Genomic DNA, 20020 nt, shown 5'->3' with positions numbered 1-20020 from the left:
CATTAGCATATTACACTTTGATTGGTTGAACGGTCGGCCAGATATTTGGACACTTACATATTAGGCTTTAATATATAGAAAGCCTAAGCGACCCTACGACTGTTCGACTGGTAGCTATGACGTGTACTGGCCACCAGGGGGAAGACACTAAATGCACAGGCATGGAAACATGGAACAGACTGATGAATCTCAGAGGGAAGGGGGAAGGGGAGGTGGGAAGAGATTAACCGAAGATCGTATATGCATACTAGAGGCCCGGTCCACGGATTCGTGCACCGGTGGTGTCCCTCGGCCTGGCCTGTGGGGATTGGGCCAAAACTGGCAGCCTGACATCCCCCAAGGGGTCCTGGATTGCGAGAGGGAGCAGGCCAGGCCGAGGGACCCAACCAGTGCACAAATCTATGCACCAGGTTTCTAGTAAGCTATAACAGTTTTTGCTGCAATTATCTCATTTGTGACTCACAAAAACTCTGTGACGTAGACATGAGAGATATTTGTGTCCCTGTTATGAAGGTAGGAAAAGTGAAGCAGAGAAGTAACATTTCATTCTACCTCTTTCCTCAGAATTCCATAAAGAATTCTTTGCAGAGGGAATAATGACTAATACAGCCGTGGGCAAACTACGGCCCGCGGGCCGGATCCGGCCCGTTTGAAATGAATAAAACTAAAAAAAAAAAAAAAAGACTGTACCCTTTTATGTAGTGATGTTTACTTTGAATTTATATTAGTTCACACAAACACTCCATCCATGCTTTTGTTCCGGCCCTCCGGTCCAGTTTAAGAACCCATTGTGGCCCTCGAGTCAAAAAGTTTGCCCACCCCTGGACTAATACATGGAGGACCAAAATTCAAAGTTTCATTAATTAGTTTTGCTTACTTGTAAAATAAAACACTGCTGGGTATTACATTAAAAAAAAATACTAAGTGTTTAAAAACATTAGTTATTTATTGAGAAAATATTTATTAAATCTCTGTTCAATAAATTCACTGGGCTTGATGCGATGGAATTTAAAAATAAAAGTTTGAAATCAGACCACACTTCATTATTTAGTCAAAGTGTTCTTTCATACATAGGAAAATTCTTTTTTTTTATGTGCCAGTTATGGTAAAAATAAAGTCTATAATGATAAGAGTATAACAATGACTTGATAGCACATCATGCGCTTTGAGGACAGGGTTTACTATAAAATCACTACCTCACGTGTGGTCAGTTTTCAACCTCGCTGCTCACAAAGGCAACAATATTTCAGGAGACTTTCCATCCTTCTGTAGTTTTATTGGGAATCTCACTTTAGGTTTGGTGACAGCCAAGGATTAAGTGTTGAGGAATGAAGGAAGGGCAGACCTGAATGCGAAGGTAGGTTGCCTCAGCTAGTTATTGTGGTTCCTCTCCAGCTGTGAACCTGTGAAACTAAGGAAGTTGGGACGGGCACAGAATAGACAGTCCCATTCCAGAAGGGGCAATAGGAAAGAAGGAAGGGTTGATGGGTCCCTGCTTGGACACTGATGGTGCTTGCTCTGTCCTCCCGCCCTTCTCCCCCACGCATAACCTGCTTCTCTGCCTCTCATGAATGGCTGTAACATGGCCACTTGGCCAATCCCCAAATTCTTGAACAAGCAAAGAGTTTTGACTTAGGTCTTCATTTCTTTCCCATGGCAACCCTCACATATTATTTATTCTTAAAACATTTTGTTGACATTGAAGGACACACGATATGATAACATAGTCACTATGGCTTACCAGCCATCAGGCCATCATACATCAGTTTCCAGAAAGTCACATGCTAAGGCCTTTGTCCAGTGCACACTTGTAAACACATAACCCAAGCAGAAACAAACTCTCTGTGCTTGATTACCTAATAAACAGTGCAAGAACTGGAAAGTAATCCAAAGAGGGAATTGTAGAACTCTAGACCTCCCACTTCCTGAGGTGATAAAATTCTCATCAATTCTTATAAAGCCAAGTTGGACTTGCCATAAAATTGAAAACTAAAGGCTCTGTTCAGTTTACCTAAATTATCTATAATGATCTAAGACAATGATATTGTACGTAAGTTTTTAAATCTAAGAATGAAACAGCACAATCAGTTTAAAAATGGAAACTCCATTTTACTTTTATAATTTTAAATAAAACTTTATGATGAATTATATTTTCGTTCATCACAACCTCTCTTACAGAATTTCTCAAGTTATAAATAACATGTTCATATCTCCCAGTAGTTCCTTGGCTACTTGGGGACTGGGTTTCTATCTGACCCATCCTTATAGTCTATATACACAGCCAAGCCCCAGAGCTTGGCACCCAATAAATAGCAGATGATGAATGAATGATGCTTCCCAGAATATTAATCTAAGCTCTTTGAAATTAAAATGTCTTATATAGCTTAGAAGGGTATATAAGTAAAATAATGAGTTTATACCAATTAATATAATTATAAACAAGTACTGCAAGTCATCAAGGCAAATACCACATGCAAATATCCTGTTAATGATGCAAAGCAGCAAAATAGAACAATAAAATATGTCAACACTAAGAGACAAGGAATGGTTTGCATCAACTGTGAATTGATGCAAAGCGTTTGGCTTGGAAAACCTATTACCATCCTCATTTCAACTACAAGTAAGGCAAAAGGCATATTCTCTAAAGGCACAAGCAACAGCCAACAGACTCCCATTGATGGGTCTTTTGCTATCAACACAAAATTGTATAAAGACCAAAACCCTGAGACAGTCAGCAAATTGAATGATTCAGGACAAAGAATATGTACCGTGCCAATTTTCTTTCAGAACCAGAGAGAAAAGTAAATTACAGATTTTTTTAAATTTTCATCTGAGAATTTGGTTTTTAAAACATTGTTTTTGTCCTTGTATTTGATTGGGACTGTTTTGGCAATGCTATTATCAGCATGCTACTGTTTTGTGTGTTTTTTCTCTCTGTATGGATCAAGGGTCTTTGGGCTGTTCTTCCTGAAAAGGCAATTGTGATAATGAATCTGGAGAGAAAACATTTAAGCCACAGGCGTTTGTTGACATGACTATTTAACTCTGATTCTCATTAGCGATATTAATATGCTACAGACACATTACCTTTGGGGGCACATGTCACCTGAGGAATATTGCAGGATTCGTTTCAGAAAGAGGACCAGGCAGTCCTGCCCAGAAACCTTTGAGAAGGGAGGAATGGGATTGTAGCCAAAGGAGAATGACAGGCACCGCTCCATTACCCCTCTCAAAAGCCTCGCTCTGCAAATAATTGAGTTTGCTCTCTCCGGGAGAAACCCAATACATCCCAGGGATGGAGTCATCTAAAGATGGAATGAGGAGGAAGGAAAGGAGAGTGGGGAGAAAAAAGAGCAGGAAAGAGTCCATTCCTACATTTGAATTTCCTTTCTCCCTCCCAAGAAATCTGCAAATCTTTACTAGAATGCTACCATGCTAACCAGACACACACGCAACAGTTATTTAAATGCCCCACTTGTTCTTGCTTAGATGTTGAGGTTGGCCAGAAGCCCATACTGTTCCTTAAACCTGAAGAATATGATTTAGTTGGAGAGGACAACCAACTGGGCTTGATCACTGGGGTCTAATGCCGGTGTCCAGCAAAGCGCACAAGGGTCATCGCTACAGTAAATGTTGGAGCGGCAAAGTCTTTTTTAATGTATTTAAATTTTTAATATTATTTATTGATTTTAGACAGAGAGAGGGAGGAAGAGAGAGACGGAGAGAGAAAGAAACACTGACTTGTTGTTCCACTTATTTATGGATTCCTTGGTTGCTTCTTGTATGTGCCCTGACTAGGGATTGAACCCACAACCTTATAACCAACTGAGCTACACAGCCAGAGCCAGAGCCAGAAAATTCTTAATGAAACAGCTTAAGCAGGCCTCAGACTCTCTCAGGTGCCAAATAATAATAATAATAATAACAATAATAATTTCTCTTTTCTTCCAGAATATGTGTTCTTAATCATAATCCAAAGGGCCTAATGGCCCATACATAGAATTTCTGTGAAAAACCTAGATCAGAGATAAATAGCATCTCTATTTCCATTAACCTCTAACTGAAATGTAGCATACCTAAATTATCAATGAAGGCAACAAACAGAAAAATAAATTCGAAATCACAGCTATTTTCCTATCAACATGATGTTGTTAGAAACATTTCAAAATATTTACATCCATTGCTGTTATAAAATTAGCTATTGACTTATTGCTAGACATAATTATTTCTATATCATGTATTACTATATCATGAATGTATATTTCTAATATTTTTGGTAACAAAATTTTAATAAAATTGCCTTCTTTTGTGATTCTGTTATTTACTTTAAGCATCAAAACATTGCCGAAACCGGTTTGGCTCAGTGGATAGAGCGTCGGACTGCGGACTGAAAGGTCCTAGGTTCGATTCTGGTCAAGGGCATGTACCTGGGTTGCGGGCACATCCCCAGTGGGAGATGTGCAGGAGGCAGCTGATCGATGTTTCTCTCTCATCGATGTTTCTAACTCTCTATCTCTCTCCCTTCCTCTCTGTAAAAAATCAATAAAATATATTTAAAAAAAAAAAAACATTATTGTGAGAAGACACCTGTAGGCTTCCCCAGGTTGCCCAAGGAGTAGTTGGCAAAAAACATGTTAAATTCTGCTCTTTCTGGGGATGTGGCACAAACAGCTAGAACTCCGGTTCCCTAAAGCAATATTTCAGAAGCTGGAGAATTGCACAGACTTTTTCACAGGGAGAAAATTATGCAGGTATACAGAAAATTAGATAGAAACCCCTTCATGCCGATAGGGGTAACACAGCTATAACACTGATATGTATACATCAAATAGAAACAAAATTACAAAACTATTAAAATTTAAATAAATTATATTGATGAGTTAATATTGACATTGTTCTGTTAAAGCATCAGACTCCTGAGGCACACGCTCTTCTGTGTTTGCGGAGCTTACACCACCACATATCCCAGCGGAGGGAGTTGGTTACCATTGTTCTCTATTTGAACTGACCTATCATGCATTCCTCTCCCATGGACCCTCTTTAGGCGCCCCTTGTACAACAGGCCAGTACATGCCATGTTCTGCAACTGAGAAGAATATCCATTGACTCTGTCCCTATTCCTTCCTTGATGGCTGGCAAATGTCTATTGAAATAACATTACAGGCCCAAGATGGAGCTTTTGTCTGGGAAGCCAGGTCACTAGACCGAAACTTGGATAACTTTCCTGCCCCTGTAACTGCTCTGCTTGACCGGAAACGCAGTATTCCCAGTCAGCGAACCTCCAAACGCCAGCCAGCTCTGAGCGCCATGCTTCTTTCCTTGTTCCTTCTTACCCAAAGCAAGGGCGACTATGTGGCCCCAGCCAACCAGGAGTTTTCTCTTTTTCTCATCCTTGTTCCTTATTCTTTATCTTACTAAAGTTTTCTGCCTTTCGTAAGATAAAGATGGGGTGGAAGGCAGGAAGCTGTTCGCCTCATGAAATGTTAAAGCTTGTATCACCTAAATTGTTTCTTTAGTCATTTTTTTAAATAGTCTAAGCAGTATAGCTTAGCAGCAACATAACCATAAATAGAAACTCAAACACAGGTACCAAAAATCCATATCAATACTTGTTATAAGACGGTGATCCAGGTAATTGAGAGTAGGTTTAAGTTAATTATTTTTTATTATCATTGAAATGAAAACATTTAAGAAATATAAGAAATTTCATTTTAAAAATTCTTATAGAGAATTCAAGGATCCAGCAGAATACATCTGAGGTCCCTCAGACCCCAGATGGAGAAATACTGTCCAACAACATAACAGGAATGATAAGGATACAATTCACCCATCTACATGTACACATACCAGCACAGGCTCCCACTCCAAACCATATAATAATCTAGAAAGTAATCTATAGAGGGGGGTCCATGACCCTGGGGCAGTAGAACTGATTGTTGAAAAACATAATAAAAGCATTTAGGGTTCCATTCGGAAAAATGGAGAGGAGACTTCCCTGGTTTCAAATGTCCAGACACCCTTTCCCCAAATCTCCCTGGGATAGTTGCCTAATGAATAGTAATCCAGGTAAAACAACACTTGCTCTGTTCCTCTTAGCTTCATATTCATGCAGACCTTACTTTCAAGCTAATAGAAATGCCATGTTGACAACACAAAACTAGGAAGAAAGAATAACCTTAAGGTTTTAGATTGATGCGTAAGCTTTCTGCATTTAGGAAATTCAGGGTAGGTGTTTAGAGCATTTTTGTACAGTGATAATAAATCACTACTATTTAGACAGCTTCACTGCCATGATCAAGTCATTTTAGCTTCAAAAGAGAGATCACTGATAAAACACAACAAAAAAAAAAACACATAAACACTACAAACTAGATACAAAGTGAATACCTTATATTGGGAGAATAGCTGAAATAAAATAAATTATGGTGTGATGACAACATGGACTACTCTTCAGTCATTGCAACAATAAATTAGACACATTCACATGAAGTATTCTTGAACAAGAAAACATTAGATAGAAAAATATGTGTAATAAATGAGATCCCGCTTTTTGAAAAACAATGACAAAATCACCTCTGCATTTATGTTATTCTGTATACATATATGTGCATATATGTGTATATATAATAGTACCAGAGGCTTGGTGCATGAAATTTGTGTGTGTGTGGGGGGGGGGGGATAGGTCCCCTCAGCCCAGCCTGCACCCTCTCCAATCTGGGACCCCTCGATGGATGTCCAACTGCCGGTTTAGGCCTGATTGGGGATCGGGCCTAAACCGGCAGTCAGACATCCCTCTCACAATCCTGGACCGCTGGCTCCTAGCCACTCACCTGCCTGCCTGCCTAATAGCCTCTCACTGGCCCCCCTGGCAGCCTGGTCGCCCCTAACTTCCCCCCCTGCTGGCCTATCACCCTTAACTGCCTCTGCCTGCTGGCCTGATCGCCTCCAACTGCCCCACACACACTGGCCTGGTCGTCCCTAACTGCCCCCTCCTGCTGGCCTGGTTTCCCCCAACTGCCCCTCCTGCCAGCCTGGTCACCCCCAATTGCCCCCGCCAGCCTGGTCACCCCAACTGCCTCCCCTACTGGTCTGGTTGCCTCCAACTGCCCCCACCCACTGGCCTGGTCGTCCCTAACTGCCCCCTCCTGCTAGCCTGGTCACCCCCAACTGCCCCCCTGCCAGCCTGGTCGCCCCCAACTGGCCCCCCTGCCAGCCTGGTCACCCCCAACTGCCCCCTGCCAGCCTGGTCACCCCCAACTGCCCCCTCCTGCTGACCTGGTCACCCCCAACTGTCCCTTCTGCCAGCCTGGTCACCCCCAACTGCCCCCCCCATCCCCGCCAGCCTGGTCATCCCTCACTGCCCCCACTGCTGGCCTGGTCGCCCCATGCAGCCTGCTGTTCAGTCGTTTGGTTGTCCCTCACTAACCCCCCTGCCAGCCTGGTCGCCCCACACAGCCTGTTTGGTCGTCCATTTGGTTGTTTTGGTTGTGATGGCCCCTGGCTTTTTATATACAGTAAATGGATAAGTGAAAGGAATTCTAAGAATAAAACAGGCAGGTCTTAGGAATAAAGAGGGTCCATGGGGAGGAATGCATAGGTGAGGGTTTAGAGCTGCCCAAAGGCATACATTCACAGAGGATGAAGAAAAGTCACAAAGTACCAGGAAGAAGGAAACACTTTCACAGAGGATGGAGAAATGCGGACAGATGCTGGAAAGAGGAAAACATATATTCACAGGAGATAGAGGAACGTTGCAAGATAAGGGGGAGAGAAAGAGGGCACCACCGTGGGTTTTGGATGTTGAAGCTGATACTCTGCAAAAGAGTGACCAGTTAGAAAAGCACCGGGTCATAAAGTGGGGAAGGGGTCCAATTAGAAGGGAGCATGAAGAGACAAAGAGCTACGGCCTTTATAAACCTTAGAAAAAAGGGCTTAGTTGGTTATCCCCTGGGGAACCCCTCCCTACGTGGGAGTTTGTATTTGCTTCCAATAAATTCCCACACTTTTACTAACAAGTCCTTTTAGTACGTGAATTTTATTCTTTAAACTTCATGAGGCAAGAGCCTGCAAGGGGGAGATCCACTCCCTGAACCCCACATTTCATAAACATGGAGGAAACTATAAAATCATAAACACTAGGTTGTGAACATGGGTTAACTGTGCACGCAGATAGGGTAATATGCTGCAAAGGAAGGAGAAAGAGTAAAGTGATTTATACAAAAAAGGGGGGAAAGATCTCCATTTAAAATTAATATCTATACTAATAAAAGGGTGATATGCTAATTAGACCGGGAGACCTTCCGGACGAACTTCCAGGGATTAATGGCGGAGCGCAGGCCAGGTGGGAAACGCCTGCCTCTGCTCTGCCATTGATCCCAGAGCCCCAGCCGGGTGGCCAGGGCCTCCATGTGGGCCGGGATCAATGGTGGAGCCCAGGCCTGGTGGGAAGGCCCCCCTGTGGGCAGGGATTAATGGTGGGCCCAGGCCGGGCGGGAAACGCCTGCCTCTGCTCTGCCATTGATCCCAGAGCCCCAGCAGGGTGGGCAGGGCCGGCAGGGCCTCCCTGTGGGTGGTGATTGATCGCAGAGCACAGGCCAGGTGGAAAGGACCTCACTGTGGGCGGGGATTAATGGCGAGGGCAGGCCAGGTGGGAAACGCCTGCCTCTGCTCTGCCATTGATCCCAGAGCCCCAGCCGGGTGGCCAGGGCCTCCCTCTGCACAGCATTAATCACAGAACCCTGGCATGGTGGGCAGGCAAGCGGGAAGGGAGTGTGGGGGAGGGGGGCAGTTGAGGGCTATCAGGCCGGCAAGGGGCGGCGGTTGGGGGCGAGAAGGCCGGCAGGCGGAGTGGTTAGGGGCGATCAGGCAGGCAGGCAGGTGAGCAGTTAGGAGCCAGCAGTCCCAGATTGCAAGAAGGATGTCTGACTGCCAGTTTAGGCCCGATCCCAGTCAGACATCCCCCGAGGGGTCCCAGGTTGAAGAGGATGCCCCAGATTGGAGAGGGTGCAGGCTGGGCTGAGGAACACCCCCTCCCACGCCCTCCCCCTACCCCATGCACGAATTTCGTGCATTGGGCCATTAGTATAATATAATCATATTTATGCAATATAAAAAGAAGAAAAATCAACTCCTAATGGTGTAGGAAATTTAAAAAGCTGGCAGGTAAAATCCTCCAAAATATGTTCCTCCATAAAAGCAGTAAAAATACTGGGGAAAAATGTTAAAATCAAATCTTTTAGAACTTTGGGATTTAACCAAAGGCTTGCATTTTTCTCTATTCAAGAAAAATGTTTAGATGACAGTAAGAACTATGAGCTTTGTAGCATTTTAAATTGCCTTACTGCCTTTACCTTCTCCTCAGTTCTGTGATGGCCTTGCAACCAGGGTAACTATGAAAACTGGCAACTTAGGAGGCCATGGAGAGGGTAGAATGGATTTGAACCTCCCAAAAAGCCATCCCCAGAGAGTCGTCACCATTCAACCTATCTGGAAGCACCCTGGAAAGGATTCATTCTCAGGGCTGGTCTTTATTTGACCTGACTGGGAGCTGTCTCTATGCAAACAGCTCTATCCCGAGTGCACTCATCAAACACAATCTGTGGCAATTATTTAACATCACAACCTCCCACAGCAAGAATCCTGGTGGGAAATAAGAGAATGACAAAAGCTTTGAAAGGAAAAACAGGAATGAGGTGTCCATAGGGGCCTTTGAAAAGCTCTGACACATGCCTTGGGATCTTCGAAGGCCAGGAGCATGTGCAAGGCTGTGCACATAACCAAGAAAGATAGGAGAGGCCAGTCACAAAGCCACGTCTTGCTGATGTGATGCCCTTTACATGAAATGTTCAGAATGGCAAACCCATAGAGACAAAAAGTAGATTCGTTTTGGACCCAAGCAGGGGAAAGGGAAAGGAAGGAGTAATGAATATGGCATTTCTTTCTGCAGTGATAAATATGTTCTAAAATATCTCTATCTAGAGAGCAGTCATGGTTGTACAGCTCTGTGAATATATTTTTTAAATACTTAATTGTATATATTAAAAGGGTGAACTTTATGGTATGCTGACTTTATTTCAAAAAGCATTTTTTAAATAAGTGAGGGGTATAATGTATTTTCATCCGATATAAGAGATCTAGGAGCTGGCTACTAAAACAGAACACTTTAACCTTTCAGTGCCTTAACCCACTCTTGTCACTTTAGTTCCTGATCAGTTTCTGTGTGCCATATTATTTTTAACCCAAAAGCTCTAGGTTGGCCAAAGAGCTTTTCTCTTTCCTTAAAATTCAATTTATGTTTAAATATTTATAAAATACATAAGGAATCACGTGAAAATAAAAACCCACATACAGAATGCAACCTACGGAAATCCCTTGCTGAAATGTAGCATGAAAGCTACCTATGGGTCTTTTTCCCTTTCCATATTACAACTGGTTTTCCAAATGCAACTGATGAAACTCCAGAAGTAGCAGATGTCACATACGCCTATTTCACATTCACAAAGCCCAGCTTTGCTGCACAAAGTGGGGGGATTAGGGAAATTGTGGTTAAAACTTTACAAACTGCAATATTCTATGCTTTGGCATGATATTAAGCTCCACCTCCCCATCCCCCCCCCCCCAAGGAAATGTCTTAAGAAAAGGATATTTCCTGAATTTCCTGATACCTTTTGCCAGGAGTTCTCCCTTGGTTTTCTACCCAAGATATCTGGGAAGGACAGGATGTCTGGCTACTGTATTTTTGGACTGAATGGATTTAAATAGCTTTTACATATGCCTGGAACTTAGAATGACATTTTCATTAGAGAATGATTGAAAACAGAAATAAGGCAAATTCTCTGCTAGGTGTTAATACAGACACAATGCATTAAATGATGCTTTAAACAGAATTGGTTAAATAAATACCAAGTGCAGAAGTGTGATTAGGCATTACTAACAAAAAGTGATAATAAATCAGATACTACAATTTTGAAATGTCGGCAGTTTATTCATTCAACAATTATTTTTTGCTGATCATGGGATAGGCAGCAATAAACAAAACAGGCTACTCTTCTACTTGCTTGGAGCTTAAAATTTGCTCAGTGCCCAGATGGCATGGCTCAGTGGTTGAGCATCGACCTACGAACCAGGAAGTCATGGTTTGACTCCCTGTCCGGGCACATGCCTGGGTTGTGCGTTTGATCCCCAGTGTGGGTTGTGCAGGAGGCAGCCGATCAATGATTCTCTCTCATCATTGATATTTCTATCTCTCTCTCTCCCTCTCTCTTCTTCTCTGAAATCAATAAAAATACATACATTTTTTAAATGTACTCAGTAATGCTCTTGCCGCTGCAAAAAAGCAATGATATTGACTGAGGAAGCATGCAATACTTGAAAGAGCACTGGTCTAGGAGACCTAGGATCTGAATCCTAATTCCATGTCTACCGATTGATTACTACACAAGTGATACCAGACACGTCAACTTAATTTCCCTAATCCTTAATTTTATATCTTGAAAACTGGTACATATTGCCTGTCCTGTGTACCTCATCAGTTAGTTATAAGAACTACAGAGAAAATACACACACATGTCCTAAAAACTACCGAAAACTCTAGAATAGCAGGGTAGCAATACTGCTGGAATGTATGAAAAACTATCAAATCTCTTGCAATAAACTATGTTAGTTAATATAGACAGTCTATTGAGGGTCATGTAGTCTAACAGTAAAGCTCAATTCAAACAATCAAGACATTAACAACCTAGAATGACATATATTCAAAGGTTTCAGCCTTTCTGCATTTAATCATTCTCATTTTACCTGGATTTCCTTTACATGTCAACTTACATTCATGTTCTCAAGCAATCTTCCAGCCACAGGAAGAAAAGAATGAGTCAAACAGACTCCCATCAAACTTCCAAACTGAGCAACCAGTACCATATGTTTCTTTACTCTTTAGGGTACGTGTCTGTCACCTCAACTGGAATCTCAACAAATAATGGAGCTTTCAAAATCGAGACAAATCCACTTAGCGAAAGAAAATAACAATGGCTGTAATTGCAACCACATTAACTGGACTGAGTTTTTGCTTAAATGACTTTTGCACTTCTGATGGAAAAATACTGTCCTTGAGAATAATGAAGTGCTAAAGGCATGACCAAAATATTTTTTTAAAAAAACCTCGAAATTGAACTCAGGAGGAACATACATTTGGCATAATTCGGGTTTGCAGTATCACTGTCCGGTAATGAATACAAACCTGTATGAATCACTGGTGAACACCGAGTCTAAGGAACAGCTAATGCCTATCGGTGCCGTGTGAAACAGTGGAGTCCAAACAGTCTGTCTCTTTGGAGAAATGGAATAATCCTGCTTTTCTTCAGACCCTGGCAAACATGGACTGTGATAGCCAAGCGTCAGCTCCATCCTTCCCCTCCGGGCTCAGAATGAAAATAAACACTCTGTCCGGGCCCTCAGCTGTGATCGCCCGTGGTGGGTTTTCATGAAAGAGGGAGGAACAAGCAAGAAGATAATGGTGGCTAGTAGGCCTGCTATCGCTCTCAGTCACATAACTTTGTTTTAGGAGGAAGAAAATAAGAATCAAGACAACCGCAGAGCAAGTCCTGACAGAGACGGTGCTGACTGTCTCATCGACGCTGACTGGAGCAGAGCAGAAGCTCTAGGGCACTTTCCACAGACATCCACTCCCTTCCACACTGGAAGCTTAGTAACTTGACCAAAAAAACTGAGGGGTGTTGAGGAATAGAGTCACCTTCCAGAGAACATTGTCTGTCACCGTCTCACTGACCCGATCTCCACACTTTCCGTCTTCTCCCTCTCCCAGCTCTTTTACTGGAATAACTGACAAATCTCTCCAACTGCCCTCTAACAGAAGTTCCACACATGCCATGTTCCTCATGGTGTGGTGACCTGTCAGTCACCAGCACGTCCAGTACATTGCACAGTCAGTAAAAGAGGGAGGAGAGTGAGCGAGGAAATAAGAACCCCTGGACATGTCAAAGGCAAAGGAGAGGGCGGGTAGCTCCTGTTAAATCACTTGGCGTTTTATTGCAGAACGGGGGTCCCTTCTACAAAGCATGGATAACAAAATAAGTAACATCATTTAAGCATCTCAAAATAAGTAACTTCAAAATAGAAGCGCAAACTTTTAGAGGTGAACCCCCCCCCAAGAAAAAATCAGTACCATTATATTGGGGCAAACACATTTTCATGCCTCAGAAATGTTGAATCGCACAGCGCATCTTCGTGACTCACTTATGTCCTACCGGGACGGCTGAGCTAACAGCGCGCTCTGCTAGGCTTGCCGGGGAAATGAGTGGAGCTTTGCCTGTACGGTCAGGAAGTGATTGTGATTTATGAGCATCTGTTGCCACACTTAAAAATCCACCTGTGGGTTCCACAGACATTAAAGAGCACATGCATTCAGCACCTTCAGACTTACTTGTGTTCCTGTGACCTTGGTCCCCTGGGAGAGAAGCATCCGTGGTCCAGGCAGGAATGTGTTGGCTGGGATGCGTAGAAGATGTCACAGTGCTCTCAGGGTAAATTGTATTTGTAAGAAGAACATCAGGCACTTGAACTTCACCATCAGTAGCTATAGGTTCACTCTCATTTGATTTCAAGTAGGCTTTTTGTAATGTTCCTGAAAGACAAAAATATATATTCTTAAAACATTACTAGAAGGCTTCATTTTTAAGCACATATGCAGAAAACTCTAGAGCTACTTTCCCAAGTCACATTCTACCCAGGCAAACACAAAGGGAAAGCTGATGTTTAGCACAGCTAATCGGTAGAGTTTCTCTTCTGCAAAACACATAACCCTGTGAAGAAACTATTGCTTCCTTACCTAGGTTTTCGGTGCCCAAAGAACTTAGGGCTATTCTACTGCACCTGAGACTTGCCACAAATAAATGAAAAGTGGTGACACCCACCGGCATGGCTCAGTGGTTGAGCATCGACCCGTGAACCAGGAGGACACAGTTCGACACCTGGTCCGGGCACATGCCCCAGGTTGTGTGCAGGAGGCAGCCAGTCAATAATTCTTTCTCATCATTGATCTCTCTCTCTCTCTCTCTCTCTCTCGTCTCCTCCTCTCTCCCTTCCTCTCTGAAATGAATAAAAATATATTTTAAAACAACAACAAAACGTTGTGAATCTTACAGTATTTCCTTCCTGCCTTCTCTTTCTCAATTTGTCCCATTATTTGATGCTACTCAGCACCCAGGACACATGTTCTCCATATCTCCATCTGCCACCAAAGGGCACAGTAGTGCCTCCTTAGCCTTCTCCTTAGGTTTCTTCGCATTTTGCACTAAATTTCAGTGAACTATGCATCACAGAAAATTAAAAATAATAGGGCTCATATATTTACCAATAGAAAAAATATATCAAAAAAGTGAAATTCTAGCCCTGACTGGTTTGGCTCAGTGGATGGAGCGTCGGCCTATGGACTGAAGGGCCCCGGGTTTGATTCTGGACAAGGGCATGTACCTTGGTTGCAGGCACATCCCTAGTAGGGGGTGTGCAGGAGGCAGCTGATCGATGTTTCTCTCTCATCGATGTTTCTAACTCTCTATCCCTCTTCCTAACTCTCTGTAAAAAAAATCAATAAAATATATTTTTTAAAAAAGTGAAATTCTAAATCCCACAAAAAAAGAAGAAACTAAATTATCTTCATTTTAATAATTACAAGAAATAAGAAATAGTCATTAAACTAACATTATCAACTGGACATTTTCTTAACCTATTCATTCATTGACAAAATAAAGAGTCAAACATGACCACTGGGGACCACCTAGCTTTGACTTCAGGCAGGAACTTTTGAAAAAGTTGAAAGAGATCATGTATTTTTAACTCAGTTAAAATAGATAACAAGCTGTTTCCAGAATATAGACTGTAGTTGAGAATGCTACTAAAATAAATGACTGTGATATTGATCCATTAGAGAAATACCCAAGGGAGATTTTTTTTTTCTAAAAACATTTACAGTGAATGCTCTAATTGGTTCTCACATTTCCAAACAGTTCATGGACCATTAAAAATAAAAGAAATATAAATAAAATGTTTAATATCAGTCTATGGAAAAAATTTCTCTACATGTGCTTGACACGTGGTAAACATTAACTACAAATCAAAATAGAAAAGCAGCTGTTTTCTGGCTAACTGAGGTCAACAGCTTCATCTGCCAAAGGATTCTAAATAAAACATTGAGTGTAAAAGCTAAATCATAACCACGCGGTGCAGGTAACACATCCTCCAAAGTGTCTGTGTGATGATGAGTAAATATCAAATGCAGTAGGTGAAATGAAAGACTTCCTTTAACTGTTTTTAAAATGATTTAGAATTTATTCTGGATCAAAATAAATATGTGATAGATTTGATTACTACATAACATGCATTTCATTCATACAGAGAAAATTTTACTAATCAATTAGGTATAATATTATTTTCATCCACTTGTTAGTTGCTCTCTTCTCCTCTTGTTTTGGTATAAAGAGATTTTTCACATAACATGTTTTCATCAATGTGGCCATAATGAATACATAATGTCTACAAAGTCGATTTACTTATCATGCTAACCAGATGGATCAGCACCCAGCTCTATCAACACACTTGATGTCCAGTTGATAATGCCAATTCCTCATAGTTATGTCCCTGAGTAATTCACCTAAAAGGAGATCCTTACTGTATGAAATATCTGCAGTTGTTAACGTTTTGTTTGTAATGACTAGCCTTAGTAATAATCTTTCCTTTATCTTTTTTACCTAACCACATTGGTGACTGGTAATAATATCTGGTTACTCTCAGATGTCCTTTGAAACACTGACTTTCTTAGGAAGGAGAAGGAGGAGGGGGAGGGGGAGGAGGAGGAGGGGAGGAGGAGGAAGAGGAGGGGGAGGGGGAGGAGGGGTGGGGGAGGAGGAGGGGAAGGAGGAGGAGGAGGGGGAAGAGGGGAGGAGGAGGGGAGGGGATAAAGAGGAGGGGAGGGGGAGGGGGAGGAGGGGGAGGGAAGGAGAAGGAGAAGGAGAAGGAGAAGGAGAAGGAGAAGGAGGAGAAGGAGGAGAAGAAGAAGAAGAAGAAGAAGAAGCCGCAGCCTAAGGGATCTGTATGTAAAAACCTGAAGTCACTAGACAATTTTGTTCTCTAGAAACTGACCAACTCTCAACTTACAGTTGGTTGCCTATTATGCATTTTCTTAAAAAGCACAAAAATTAGAACTCAATAAGACTAAATACCCTCGTTATAACATGATGAACTATAAAAACGCTGAGTTACTAGCTCAAAGTAGAGTGCTCATTCTTCCAGTGTTGCCCATCCCTTTCCACATTCCTACTTTTACAGAGCTGTGGTTAGAACTCCAGACTCTACAGCCTGACCACCTGGATTTAGGTCCCGTCTCTAGCACTGACTGTCCTGAAACTGTGCACACACTCTCAACTGACATACAATACGGAAAATGAAAGTACCCCCTTATGGGGCTGGTGGTGAGAATCAAACTGGTCAATACGTACGTAACTACCTGAGATAGTTCGCAGCACACAGTCAGTTCTCAGTAACTGCCAGTTACTACTACACGATGAAAGTGAAATTGTCCTCCTTAGGGCTACCAATGAATACCATTTCCTTCGACCATCAAAGCAAAATGGCTGAGGAAATTTTCAAAAGTGAATCACTTAACCCACTTTTGGAGTGAAATAATGGTGACTCTTTCCTGCGAAAATATTAATAGAAAGCCACACTGTATGGCTCAAAAGTGTTTCAGCTCTATTTAAAAATATTTAAGAAACCGTCTATAATTCCAGTAATAATAGCCAAGCTTTACTGATCACCTACAATGAGTGGATTGAGCGCTGTTGGCAAAATAATGCTGCCCCAGGTGTCCACATCCTCAGTCTCAGGACCTGTGACTATGTTACCTTACATACCTTACATGGCAAAAGGGATGTTGCAGATGTCAATTAAGGAATGTGAGGTGGAAAACCTATCCTGGATTACTCAGGTGAGCCCAAGGTTCTTACAAGCAGAGAAGGGAGGTGAGGTAGTGTGTGCCAGAGCCACAGCGTGAGAAAGATTCAACGAGCCATTGCTCATTTTGAAGAAAGAAAGGAGCCACAAGCCAAGGAATGCAGGAAGCCTCGAAAAGCTGGGGAAATAGGGAACAGAGTGTCTCCTAGAGCCCCTAGAAGGAATGCAGTACAACCAACACACTAATGTTAGCCCAGTGAGACCTATTTTGGACTTCTGACCTCCATGATTCTAGGATAATTTGTGTTGTTTTAAGCTACCAAGGTTGTGATCATTTGTTATAGCAGCCACAGGAAACAAATACAAGCACCTCGCTCAGTATCCTCACTTTAGCCATCTCCCAGGTCAGCCTCTCAAGAATCCTACAAAATCTATATATATAAAACCCTAATATGCAAATAGACCGAACAGCGGAACAACCGAACAACCAGGGGGTGCGCACGAAACATGGCAGGCATCCGCAGCAGGTGGCAGGGTGCGGAACATGGCGGGCGTCGGCCACGGCGGGATGGTGGAGCAGGTGAGAGGGGGTGCCAGACCAAGGAGAGGCACTGGTTGCTGTCATCATGACAAGCCTCTGGTGGTTACTGAAAATTCTTTGCTCCCACACGCTGTGGTCCTGCCCAGCGCTTGCACCTGCTGCCGGCCCTGATTGCCCCAGCCCCAGTTGCTCTGCACTATCAGCAGGTGTGAGCGGCAGCGGCAGGAGCGGGGCTGCCGGCAGCAGGGGCCGAGCGGGGGCACAGAGGATAGGCCAAAACCTGCCCCTGTGCCCACCGCAGCCTCTCGGCCCACAGTTCCTTTCAAGGTACACAAATTCGTGCACTGGGCCCCTAGTAGATTCTATAATTAACTCTTCTTCATAGAGTTTCAGAGAGAAGGAAACTGAAGTTTGCAAGAGTTGTGTAACTTACCCAAGAATTGAGTTGGGACACAACACATACACATACACCTACAGACACTTCTCACTTTGGGCAAGATATGTACCTTCGCCCTAACCTGTTTGCCTCACTGGATAGAGCGTCGGCCTGGGGACTGAAGGGTCCCAGGTTCGATTCCAGTCAAGGGCATTGGTTGTGGGCACATCCCCAGTAGGGGGTGTGCAGGAGGCAGCTGATCGATGTTTCTCTCTCATCGATGTTTCTAACTCTCTATCCCTCTCCTTTTCTCTCTTTAAAAAATCAATAAAATATATTTTTTAAAAAATCAACCACCATATGCATGTAAACAAATTTATCTTCCTATTGCATGAGTTTGAAGTGAATTCCTGTCTTTATATCTCTAGCCATGTGGTAACACATTTACTTTGCATTTTCTCTGTGCCAGAAACTTTGTATTTACTCTCTGCTGAGAACACAAAATCTAGAGAGAGGTACTTATCGTCAAGATGTTTATAGATTAGTTGAGGGAGACGGCCATGTCGTCTAAAAATACAAACCATGCTGCAAATGCTTTGAGAATGATATGCATAGGACAATCTGGTGACAAAAAACAGGCAAGTAGCTGTCACTCCATTTTGGGAAGTCAGGAAAGGTTTCTTAGGGGAGAATGATGCTCGATGTGAATCTTAAAAGATGATTAGAGATTTTCTAAGTTTGAGCAAAGCATTTGCTGGGAAGAGGGAGGTGAGGTATGGTCATAGGGAATGGAGAACTTTCTAGATAGAGCAAAGTAGAAAAGATATGCAAAAGCCTAAGAGCAAGCATGGCTAGCACTCAGGGGACCGGCAAGAGAAAGGAGGGGAGTGGAAGCCAGACTGTAAAAGGACAGTTCCTGTTACAGGTTTGGAATTGATCTTGTTGTGACGGAGAACTATTGAAGGATCTTAAATAGAGTGGAATGTTAGAATGAACACTCTAGCAGCAAGCTGATGCCTAAAAGGAGTAAGTCTAGAGCAGTGATGGCGAACCTATGACACGCGTGTCAGAGGTGACACGCGAACTCATTTTTTTGGTTGATTTTTATTTGTTAAATGGCATTTAAATATATAAAATAAATATCAAAAATATAAGTCTTTGTTTTACTATGGTTGCAAATATCAAAAAATTTCTCTATGTGACATGGCACCAGAGTTAAGTTAGGGTTTTTCAAAATGCTGACACGCCAAGCTCAAAAGGTTCGCCATCACTGGTCTAGAGGACAGTTAGAAGGCTACTGCAATAGTCCAAGTTAGAGAAAAGTAAGGCCCCACCCGAGACAAAAGCAATGAGAATAAAGGGAACAATTGGGAGGAAGCTTTGCAAGGCAGAACTGTGAGAACATAAGGGAAAGAGTCAGAGGTCCCTTCCGGTTTCAGGTTTGAATTACTGGGTAAATGAAGGTACCCCCAAATATGATAGAAGCAGTGGTCATTAGTGCTGTTCATCAGACATTTCCAATTCTCTCCCATTGTACTAGGACACATGCTTGGGTTACATTCTCTGGCCTCATTCTCATCTCTTACATCTTTGATGTTGGTCAAAGGATACAAACTTTCAGTTATAAGTTCTTGGGATCTAATGTACACCATGCTGACTGTAGCTAATAATAATAATAACAACAGCACTGAGACGCGCGACTCCTTAGAGCTGGGCGGAGAATCAGCCATAGCTGCTTGCTTCGCCCTTTGATTCCCTGAGACCCCACCCCACCCAGGCTGCGGCAGAGGCTTTTGCATGTGAATGTACCTAACTGCAGCCGAGCCAGGCAGACCCGGAACTTCCAAGAGAAGGCCCAAGGCCCCACAGCGGCTTGCATTGCTTCACAGCTGAGCCTCTTCGTGGCTACTGCTGTGTGGCCTCAGGCAGAGGCTGAATTAGCACCTCCTTAGATCCAGGAGCCACTGTACCCAGTGGTCAGAGGGGGACCATCCAGATTGCAACTCCTCAGATCCATAAGGGACACACTCGGGGAGCAGACTCAGTGAGCACCAAAGCCCCACTGAAGCAAGTCTTGCCCCAGAAGGGTGTCTTCAGCACAGAAGTTCTCCCACTTCAGACACAGCTGATTCTCACAGCCA

General features: G+C 42.9%; 1 protein-coding gene across 1 annotated transcript in view; it reads right to left on the bottom strand.

Moving 5' to 3' along the window:
• Positions 1-20020, bottom strand: part of CORIN (corin, serine peptidase) — a 217925-nt gene that overhangs the window by 154065 nt on the left and 43840 nt on the right. The window contains exon 3 of the mRNA XM_059671920.1: positions 13439-13639. Within this exon, the coding sequence (XP_059527903.1) occupies positions 13439-13639 (201 nt within the window). The remainder of the gene's footprint in view (positions 1-13438; positions 13640-20020) is intronic.

The sequence above is a fragment of the Myotis daubentonii genome, chromosome 1 (genome assembly GCF_963259705.1).
Source record: "Myotis daubentonii chromosome 1, mMyoDau2.1, whole genome shotgun sequence".
Taxonomy (NCBI): Eukaryota; Metazoa; Chordata; class Mammalia; order Chiroptera; family Vespertilionidae; genus Myotis; species Myotis daubentonii.
This window is presented reverse-complemented; position numbering and strand designations above follow the sequence as displayed.